Source organism: Platichthys flesus, chromosome 17 (genome assembly GCF_949316205.1).
Source record: "Platichthys flesus chromosome 17, fPlaFle2.1, whole genome shotgun sequence".
Lineage (NCBI taxonomy): Eukaryota > Metazoa > Chordata > Actinopteri > Pleuronectiformes > Pleuronectidae > Platichthys > Platichthys flesus.
The window spans coordinates 6,705,944-6,717,524 of NC_084961.1; the positions used below are offsets into that span (position 1 = coordinate 6,705,944).

The window sequence follows — 11,581 nt, forward strand, 5'->3', positions numbered from 1 at the left end:
TACTAATATGTACAAATATTCCTCTGATGATGTAGGAGATGAGTCTTGTATGTCATTAAAGGACAAAGAGACATCTAAGGAGCCTTCTTCATTGAGGAGAGGTGGATTCCAATACACACCAACAACGCCATAGCTTTATCTTGTAGAACATCGTCTAGGTCCTCAGCATCAAAGATTTCAGACTCAGAATCAAGACCAAGAATTGCCTCACCATCATCCTAATCCTGTTCCTCATTCAGCATATTTATGACCACTTCAGCCGTAAGTCTTTTATGATTGTGTCATACTGTCTTCCCATATGTCATGTCTTTGATCCACATGTTCATCAAGCAAGGCAAGCACTACGGCTGAAGAATAAACCCAACAAATAAAAAGTATTGGGAATACAGTAGCGAATGGAATTATCTACAATCCAATCACATCCAGGGAAGTAGCTAAAAAGAAACTGGAAAGTTAAAATAGCATTTATCTAGAAAAGGGGTATTCAACAAAAATTTAAAGAGGTCCAGTTACAGTAAATCTCTTGAAGCAAAGGTCCGGAAGATCATAATGTCTAACTATTTAGTTTTATATACATTAAAGTAGCCTAGTAGTTGTATCAACATCTGCATGTACTAAATGTCTGTCTGTCAAATCAAATGAATTCAGTATGATTAAAAAAAAGTTGACATCATTTATTGTCACGTAATACAACTCACATGCAATTGGTCTGTGCCTTTCCTTATATGCCTAATCACTACCATAAAGACTACAAAAAGCTGCTCCGGTTACAAATAGAAGTGCCCCGTCAGGGTTTTAAATCATAACCTTCTGTTTTGGCTGTAGGTCCGGGTCCGTACGGGACAGCTTCTGGGTCCGGACTCGGACCGCAGTCCGCCTGTTGGTGACCCCTGATCTAGACTGTTCATTAAACACAATACATTTTCTCTATAAAGGGCCAGTTTTCTGTTAGCCCTAGACGTTGCACCTGGATATTTTATTTTTGCTGACATGTATCGTCAAGGTTAACATACACATAATAGAAGTCTTAAATAATTACACTTTCTTGTGTTCTGTTTATTGAGTGAGCTGTTGATTTCATGTGGCACTGTATCGGTATGTCATTTTTTCTGTTTCCCCTACAGATCCGAATGAGCAAAGCAGTTACTGTCCGTGACCCAGTCAAGAGAAACGGCTCAAGGACAAGTTCCCGGTCATGAATGTGGCAGTAGTGAGAGAGACCCAGCACATGCTCAGCAAATTAATAAAGAAAACTCCTCTCCCTCAGAAACTGCTGAACAGACCCCCGTTTCGATTCCTCCATGACATCTTCACTGAGGTCATCAGGACCACTGGTTTTATGAAAGGCCTGTATGAAGAAAAGGAAATGAGTTCAGAGAACATTATGGAAAGGCAATCCAAGATAGCCTTCCTCCAGAAAGCCATAGATGTTGTGATGCTGGTGAGTGGTGAGGCCCTGCTCGCAAAGCCAGCAGAGATTGTAGCTGGTCATCAGCCTGTGAAAACCAATGAGCTGCTCCAGGCCATCGCTAAGTGTTGCCTCAACAAGATGCCAAGTAATGATGCAGTGAGGAAAGTACTTGGTGGAAAAAAGGTGGACATGAGGACAAAAGCCAGCACATCCAGGTCCCAGCCAAAACAGAGGGCTGGGGCAAAACAGCCCAACCTGTATCAGCTTCTGAAAATCCAGGTAGAAAACCCCGGCTTTCATCTGCTGAAGGGCTGAGGCAAAGATGTACAATTAGAGAACAAGTTGAATCGGTCAGTGAGGGATTCAGAGATGTACAGTTAACTCATAGCTCTGTTCCTCCAGAAAATGGGGACACTGTTGTCTCTTCAGTGCTATCTGACATGGCTCCTAGAAGGGCTTTCCCAGGAACTCTTCGGTTCAGGAGACAGAAGACTTACGCTGGTAGGACTTTAGCTGGGAGACTCCTTAGTGCCATAAACCCAGTACCTATTATAATGGATAAGGAGAAGCTCTCTGAGGATGACGAGGCGGCTGTCCATCCACCCCACATGCTCCTGATATAAAGGTAGACTTGTCGGCATCATGCCTCGAGTCCAAATTGCAGAACTAGGTGTCTGAAGCAGCATTGAATAAAGAAGAGGATGCAGTGACGAGAGAGGTCAAGTGGCTGCATTCATCCATCCAATCGGTTAACTGCAGTTTCCTTCCTTTAGGAAAGATCATGGACAACATCCTGGAGGAACTGGATGCCATGATGGCTGAACATCACACTTGGTGGCAGGTTAACAAGGAGCATGCACAGGCCTTACTAGAGGAGCAGAGAGCGACTAACCCCACTTTGGATCCTCTGAAAGCAGAACTAGCTGAGCTGGAGCAGCTGACTGCAGACGAACTTGACAAGATTTGTGCTGTAAAGTCCAACATAATGAAGAATGAAGAGAAAATCCAAAAGCTGGTGACAGGAATTAATGTCTCTCACTCAACCTGAAGTTTGAAACAAGGTCCATGGGAAAATAAAGAGTTGTTCAGCTTTTGTTAAATTAAATAAACTCTTTCGTGTAAACCTGAAACATTAAGTTTTACCAGTATTTATATTGTTATTTAGGAATTAAATGTTTGTGGACCCCAGCCCACCCTTGTCGCCTGTTGTTTCAGGCGGTCTGCCATATTGCCATAATGTTTAAAATGCTATTGTTAGCCGTCTGTGATGTTAAAATTCAGCATCGTTTCGGTCCGCCTATTGACCGTAACTTATGTGAAAAACGCTAGCGCTGTGTGGTTGTAAAAGTTGTAGCTAACCAGCCAACGTGGTCTCATGAAACGGTTAGTAAGATATCGTACTAAAAGTTATGTCCAAATTTTCGTAGGGAATCATACGAAAGAAGCCAAAACAGCGCAGCTATGATCGCTGTCATCTGGAGCTAGATACCCTTCATTATTATTTCTGTCCATTGTGGATTTTAAGGAAATGTCACCCTGTCTTTGGACTGTGGGAGGAAAGTAGAGTTCCTGCAGAAAACCAACATAGACTCATGGAGAACATACAAACTCCAAGCTGGGAATCAAACAGGGAAGTCAGCCTGCAACCGTGCTAACCCCAATTTCCACCGTGCCGCCTATCAAACGGCAAAATAATGAAAAAAGTGTTAACTGGGAATTTCCTAACAGATTTTTTAACAAACACTCAAAACTGGAATATATCAAAGTGCCAGCAATCGGACGAAATTTTGCAAGTGCACGGGCTGGGAGGACTGAAACTGCCTTTTCAAGAGGCTGCCATCTTTCTGCACCTGGTCAATTTGAATGAAAAATTACCTGGGCAAGAGCTAAGTACACTGGCAGATCAGCACAACGCCAGGAAACTGGTGTTTATGCTTGTGCCTACTTTACTGTGTGTGTGTGTGTGTGTGTGTGTGTGTGTGCGTGTGTGTCCTGAGGATTAGTCATGCTCTCCTGCCTCTGCAGCACTGCCTACTTCCTGCCCCCCCCCCCCCCCCCCCCCCCCCCCCCTCTCTCTCTCACACACTCACACACACACACAAACACACACACCTGCATCCATCTGGCCGGTCCCCTCTGATAGCAGAGGTGTGAAACACAGGAAATCAGTCGACTGAGAGAAAGAGAGAGGAACAGAGGGATCGTGGGGGAGAAAGAGGAGGATGAGGTGAGGAGGAGTAATGGACAGAGAAGAGGTAGAAAGGGTGAGAGAAGGGGGGAATGAAAGAGTGGGAGAGTGATATTAAACACCAGGGAGCTAACTGAGCATATTCACCTGCCCACTCTCCCTTTTCCGTTTGTCTCTCTCTCTCCCATTTCCCCCATTTCCCCCGCTCATCTGCCTCTCCTTCCCTTATTCCTCTCTCTCCGTCTCCCTCTCTCATCTGTTTCTCCTCTCGCCTCCTACTCCCCTAATTAGCTCCAAATCCTCTTACATCTCTCGCTCTGTTCATCTTCCTCCTCCTCCTCTTTCTCACCACCTCTCCCCACTCTCGCCCCCCCTAAAAAAACAGGTTGACCTTAATGAACAGATGAAGAGAGGAGGGGAGCGACTGCATCGAGGGAGCCCGCAGAAAGGCTGGATCAGCGCTTTCTGGATCAGCGTTTGTTTACTCAGGACTCCCCCATGTGAAGCTGTCAGTGTTTTTTTTGTTTTTGCTGTATTGTCCTTTCTTAGGGTAAAACTCTGTGGGCTTTAGGATCATTTGGATGGTTTAAATGTGTCTTTACTTTATAGGAGGGGAGCGGAAGGGGAGTCATAAGGGTTTTACAGAGTTTACTCAGGGTTTGACCATGAACAGTGACAGTAGAGAGGCCAGTAGACAGGGGAAGAACGTAAATTGAATAGAATCATATATATTTGTGTCATTAAACACTCCTCTCACCTGAGAGTTGGATATAATATTTTTAAAGCTGCAGAATTAATGTCCTCAAGTCCACCCATCAAACGTAACTTGTTTTTGCAAATATGCACAGAGATAATCTTCTTATATTAAAGTTGAAATAGCAAAGCTCTTATCTGTTCATCTAATCTAATCTGCATCTAGCAGATACAGAGATATGTTCCTGGCCACCTGATGAATCGAAGTCAATCTGCTTATTATTGCCTTTGATGTCTGCAAACTCCTGAAGCCGATTCCTGGCTCGGTAGCTGCTAAATAAATGATTATGTTCACAAGCTGGTTATTTGGTGAAGAGGATGGGGGGGGGGGGGGGGGGGGGGGGGTACACCCAACACAGCTTCCTAAGAGCCGGGAGAGTGAACCAAAGCAGTTGAGAGCTGGAAAAACCAAAACAATGAGCTTAAAGACCCCAAAAAGCTCCATTGAACTGGAGTCAGGTGATTGTTGTTGGTCGGTGACTCACTACAAGTGACATCTCTCACATGGAAGAAATCACTTATCAAACTATGGAACAAAATAATAATTATTATAGCTTAATTACAATAAACTCCATCATGATATCAGAGATGCCGACTCTGGTGCTGTGACTTTTTAGTCAGACTTGCCGTCTACCAGCATTCACAACATTTGCCGACTGGTGAGAGACAATGACATGTAATTATTGCTGTTGCAAATTTCCCATCATCCTATAAACCTACGAGCCTTTTTACAAATAGTCTCATCAACATAGATCCATGAACAAATCCCTGAGAAATATGAAAACGTAAAAAAACAAAATTTCTTGGGATGTTAAAGAAAGTGAAAAATAGTTCCTGGATCCGCTCTCTGATCCTGAGCTGCATGGACAATTTAATGGGTTCTTTCTCGGCCTGCCGTCAACCAAGTTTCATGCAAATCTCTGCAGATCGCTAGTTTCTGCGTAATCCTGCTGATAAACAAACAAACAGACGGGGGTGAAAACATCACCTAATTGGCGAAGACAAAAGGCGAACAGCCTCTGCTCAGTGATTCTTGTATCTGTTCATCCAGTTTGTTACCTGGGTGTTGTTCTGCTTTCTGTGGACAGCCAGCTGAATCGGATGATGCGACGCAACATGGGGACACCTCCAGCACGGCAACAACGATTTTAATGGTTTAAATAAAGTTTACATATTTACTGTGTGATCGGTAAACATCAGGTTTTAAGACCAATTACAGGAATACAACTTTCACCAACAACAGATTGCCTGAAAGAGAGAATAATGCAGCAGCTTATACTTGTGTCGCCTAAGTAGCATTCGAGAACCAGCACAACGTGACAGCGTTTCCGTACAGTAATGTGTGCGACCAGGGACCTCGTCCTCAACACTCATACTTTTCTAAGTCTTTCTTTGCTGATTGGAGCTGCAGCCTCTTGTTCAACCTTCTCTCCACTAACACACATAAATCAGTTTGGGTTGTTTCGAGGCTTTCTGGAAATACTCGAAGCCTCTTGACATAAAGACTCGGTGCTCCCAAACAAGAAGAGAAAACACAAAATACTCCCATCACTGCTGAAACATATGATACAGTCATTTATATAACATGAGTATATTCAGGGTAATACTTTGGTGACATATATCCAATAGTTTTTACTTTATCAAAAGGTAGATCACACATGGCTTGTCTTTAATCTTTAATGAGGATTCTTGTAATAATTGATTCTTTTAATTTAACAGTAAGAATTAGGTTGTTAACGCTGCTTTACTTTTATTCTCTTTTCTTCCAAGTGCCTCATTGTTACTCCCTTGTTTCTCATTGGCTTGTTTTCATCCACTGCGTTTACACATTAGTACCAGTAGGAACCAATAAGTGTTTTCTGGTGCCTGACTTATACTTCTGATTACACTTTACAGTGTAGACTGTATTATGAAGTGTTGCCAGAGATTGTTTAATGGTTTTAAACACAGTCTCTTTATGTTGTAATGAAAATGTATTGATCAGAACTTTAGACTGTAAATTAGCATTACACCGAATGTCTCCGAACTTTGTTGCAGAACTTCCACCTCAGTCTTTTTCACGCTGTTTACACCACTTCTTCTTTTTTTTGGGTCCATTTTCAGGACATGTTTTAATACTCGCTGTCTCCTCTGAGTCATTCTGTCGAGTGACTATACCTCCTTCCTCTGTACATCCTCCATCCTCCGTCAGTCTGCAGTGACCTCGCTGAAGCCTGGCCGGCGAGATAAGCTCACACCTTTCTCTCCTGTCCAGCTCTCCCACTCTCCCCTTCCTCCCCTCCTTCCTACCTTCCCATCAGCCTGCAAGATTTCAGGCTCCTCAGCATTTTTTTGTTTAATTTTTTCACTCTCTAACCCGTCTCTGCCTTTCTTCTCCTGTCTGTTTCCTGGTATTTTGTCTTGTCTTTTTTCACAAGCCCTCTCTAACCAAGTTAAGATATAGGATCAACAGAGAAAGAAAAAAAACCACACAGCAAGGAGTTGTTTTTCTCGCCAGGTGTGTATGTGTGCATGCATGTCTGTGTCTGTCGGAGGGGGGATTTGTGCTGACTGGTAAGGGTAAAAGATTCATGACCCAACAAAGCTTGTAAAGCTTGTCAGGGCCACACACGTACACCTACACACACACACACACACACACACACACGCATATCTACACATATTCACTCAATTTTGAGACCAGGTGAGTCGGCAGATTTTCCTCTCGGGGAGAGACAAATGGAGCGAGAGGCTTAAAGAAAATGTTAGAAGGGGAAAATGTTAAAAAAGACTTGTGCGCACGAGAAAAATGGAGACTGACCTGGGTAAACAAAAAGGAGGAGGGGGATAGGAAGAGGAGGAGGAGGAGGAGGAGGAGGAGGAGGAGGAGGAGGAGGAGGAGGAGGAGGAGGAGGAGGAGGAGGAGATAAAGGCGGCTCATGAAGCAGAAAGGTCTTTCAGCCATTTAGTGCACGAGGGACTTCTTGGCTGTGATGACAAATAAGATGAAATAAACAGACGAGAAGGACGACGGACGCACAGAGGCAGAAAAGACTGACTCACCTTTTTAATCACGACTCAATGGTGTTTTCAGCTGGTCAACTCTGGGTTGATTGTAATAACATTCTGGAAAAACTGACTATCAGCAGTATCTAAGTCTTTCAACAACCTCCAGAGAGCATCACATGTGGAGTTCTCTTTATCTTCCTAGAGCAGCACTCACACACTATGACATGAAGTTGGTGTTAATACACAAGCCTTGGACAAGGTAACATCACAATGTGAGAATGTAAGATCTAATTTTGTCTGCACTGAGAAACCTAGAAGTCTATGATCTTGATCTCTGTCCCTGATCACTCAAAGACTACAAAACAACGTTTTAATCAGCTGCAGAACGTTTTCGTCTGTTTCTTGATTGTTAGGCAACAGCTGTAAGGGGGGGACGACAATAAGACGCAATCATACACCGAAAGACACCGACGCGACCATTGGAGCATGCAACAGACGCTGGCTTCATAGTCCTCCATAGAATCCTCCGAAGGATGCAGCTGTTGAATTGAGACGCAGCCCCTGTGGTAGGAGTTGTCCCTTGTACACCTGTATGCATGTCAAGTGTGACTGGGAGCGTGCACTGGTGCACTTGGGATGCACGCCCAGCCCTTCTCCAGTTTAGCCGGCGACAGCAGAGGAGGAGCTCAGTGTAACGCTAGAGGGCAAAGCATTATTTTATCTGAATACATTCAACTCCCTCTCTGTCTCTTCTGCTCCTACAGAATCAATAGTCATTACACTCGGAGTGAATTGATCTCTCAGTGCTGTTTGATGATTCCAGGGACTAAACTAACACCAGCTGAATCCTGCCTCCTTTGTACGGGACACTGATGCTATCTGATGAATGAATGTCCAATGCGAGGTGGCCGGCAGGTGAAGCCTGAGAGCAGCGGGGGGGGGGGGGGGGGGTCACGAGGAATCTGCTTCCTTTCATGCCACAGCTTCGGTTCACTGAGATCTTCATGTGTCTACCTGGTGAAGCATCCTGTTGGAATCGGGCATGGAGCTAACCACTGCAGGTCTCTGTGCTGTGTGATGGAGGAGTGAGAGGAGGGTCTGAGACGAAGAGCTGAGATCCAGATGAAAGGGAATGAGACGGAGAGGAGGTGTGAGTGAGTGAGTGGGATTGTGAATACGTATAATTGAGAAACGACATCAAAAGAAACCCAACCATGGCAACTGGAAGTGATCATAATACTTGTGAAGATATTTGCTAAAGCGCAAAATCCTGCTTTAATGTATTATTACTCATTACTGGCAGTGTCACTTACTGCTGCCTGTGTCTCTGTTTATATAACCCTTGTTTAACTTGAATTAAAAACTATTTAAAGTCCTCCATACATAAAATCTGATTTTAGTAAAATTCATAATTATGGTAATAAATAACCTTCAAACCCTGGTTAAGGTTAATAAATAACCTTCAAACCCTGTTTTCTCTTATAAATTGAATAAACTTAAAAATGTCTTTATAGAAAAGTTAAATATCACATGGGTGCTTGTTTCACATGAGAACAATTATAATTAAGTGGTTATTTTTATGGTGATTAAAAGTTCATTAAGAGAGAAAACATGAAGGAGAGAAGAAGTTCATGTACAGTCCAGGAACCACCCCTTTCTATAAGAGGAAGGGAGTAGGGAATTAACTGTGTGTGTGTTTGTGTGTGTGTGTGTGTGTGTGTGTGCGTGCGTGTCCTTGAGTTCCTGCCTTCCAACACGAGGAGGATATTTTGTCAGTTTCCATTTCCAAACAGCCGTAAACAGAAACATTTAAATTTATGGTGGACAGCAACTTAAGCTGATAGTCAATTCCATCCGGAGAGGATGAGGATCGGCAGCGGAATGAGATTGAAACAGGATTTCAAGTGATGTCACCTCCAAACTTGTGACAGCGTAATCAAACATCGACATGCACAAGCTAAGATGTATTTATTTATAACATAATCTGTGGTCATGGATATGGGTTTATGGCTTTGGATCGCTCTCACACACACACACCGACACACAAACAAACACACACACTTAAAATCCTATTAGCAATTATAACAGAGATGCGTTTGCGTGTGCAAAATAATTTGCATTTTCTGCTTCTGGTGACCATCCTGCTGCGAGTAAAAACACCAACCCTTGATAGATCCTTATCCCTGCCTCTTCCCCTCTCCCGGCGTTTTAATGTCCTTTTATCCTCCACCATCTCCTGTCACCATCTCTGTTTAGTTGACAGCACTGACACCCGAAACTGGAGCCTTAAATTGCTCCTTGCAGCATTATTTCTGTTCTGCCAGCCCCGCTGGTGCAGACGGGAGGAGACGGACCAGACACGGCACATCCGTGTGTCACACACTTACAGCACACGGCCGGCGTAGCGTAACTACTGAACCAGGAGATTAGATTACTCTCTCACAAAACACATTATTTATTTTGCGGTCGAGCTGAATGTGGTTTGTAAGGAAGTAAATGCATTGAAACTGGATGCAGCCAAAGGCTTTTCTGGGCCACGTATAAACGACTATTACCCTTTGCTTGGTAACCATGACATTATTTCCTGCTCAGGCATCTTTTGGCAGATTAATTTTGAGCCCTCTCTGTCCTTAAGTGCTCCACCGTGGTCGTCCATTGGATTTCTAATAGAGTGTGGTTCGAATTTAAAACGTTTAGAGCTTTACTCTCTAAGTGTAATGACTGATTCCGAGCTTATCTGCGACCACATATTTACTTACTCAATGTAGGACACTTGTTAGTTAACCGGGACCCATTACGCTGTGTGATGTGTGTTAATGTCGAGGATTATACAACTAGCTCAGTTTTTTGGGTTGTATGTCGAAACTTAAAATATGATAGAGTAACACTTTAATCATACAAAATCCACGAGCAAATGATATAATGACAAAGCTTTACATAACCTAAGAGAAGGTACATGTACATTCAATCAAATCAAAGAAATTCCCATTTGGATTTACGATTTTTGAAATCATTTGAATATTAACTGTTGTACCAGACGTTCTTTGTTGTGTGATACAATATTTTATTCCTCTAGGACCATGATCACACCAGCTGACTTCAGTTTCTCCTTTAAGTTACTTGTTCAAGTGAAGTACAGTAAAAAACCAAGTTCCGCCAGTAACCACCATGCAGACTGCACCCCCGCTCCCACCACCTGAAGTAGAACTCTTCACCACTCAAGGGAGACTCTGCTGGAACATCCTCCATCACTAGGCAACCAATGATGCTTCTGGGAGAGACCACCAAAATTTTACGGATGCCAAGCGGCATCATCACCAGTACACCTCACCACTCATTTCATCGCCCTTAGTCAGGAGTGTTCATTTGTTCCACTGTGCAATCTTTGATTAATTATACGTCAGCGCATTTACCCCATGTCAGTGGATAGTAGTAAATGAATGACCTTTCCTTTTGGACCCAGTTGTTGCATGTGTGCTCGTGGAGAAGTGGAAGAACACAGATCGGTTGAATCACAACTCATTGCCTCTTATCTGAATTGAACAAACTGAATTCAAAGTTCTTGGTATACAAAGGTTTATAGAATTGTTGTAAGAACATGAAGTAGAAGACAACAGATACATTCACCCGGTCTATTGCACGAGAGGTGTCCAACATTTGTCCTCTGTAGTCCATATTTCAACCATTAAAACAAGTGTGTGTTTTATTTGAGCGACAAACTCCCGAAATTTCCAAAACAAGTTTCTTTCTTCTCAAAGAGCTGAAAAGTAGAAAACGCAACATGCAACTCTGAATGAAGTTAAACTAGTACAACACTGCAGCACCGTTTTGCTCTATGCTCTGTTACGCAAACTACACACACACACACTTCCCCGCTATGACAGTTGCATTAGAATGAATGAGAATCTCTGAACCAATCACTTTACGGCTTTATGGCTCATCTGTCAGTGCAGCCATTAGACTGCCAACTTCTTGACATTTACCAACAAATTCATATTTCTCACACACACACACCCACACTTGTGTGCACACACGCTCAAACACACACACACACACACACACACACACACACACACATACGGAGTAAGGCGCTCACTCAGTCACCCTGTTGGTCCTCACAGTGGTAGACGTGCTCTCACAAGCACCCACACCCGACACACACTGAACGCTTGTTGACATTTTGCCAGCTCTACACATTTTTTTTTCTGCCAGGCCTTTTCAAATGAAGGACATGAGATAGA

General features: G+C 43.3%; 1 protein-coding gene across 1 annotated transcript; it reads left to right on the plus strand.

The window, feature by feature from the left end:
• Nucleotides 1-1,195: 1,195 nt before the first annotated feature.
• On the plus strand, nucleotides 1,196-1,726 carry LOC133972715 (TRAF3-interacting protein 1-like). The gene has a single exon (XM_062410282.1). It carries the CDS (start codon nucleotides 1,196-1,198, stop codon nucleotides 1,724-1,726), a length of 531 nt encoding a protein of 176 aa, XP_062266266.1.
• Nucleotides 1,727-11,581: the final 9,855 nt, after the last annotated feature.

Coding starts and splice junctions, on each gene's coding strand:
- LOC133972715 (XM_062410282.1), top strand. CDS start 1,196: ATGAATGTGGCAGTAGTGAGAGAGACCCAGCACATGCTCAGCAAATTA.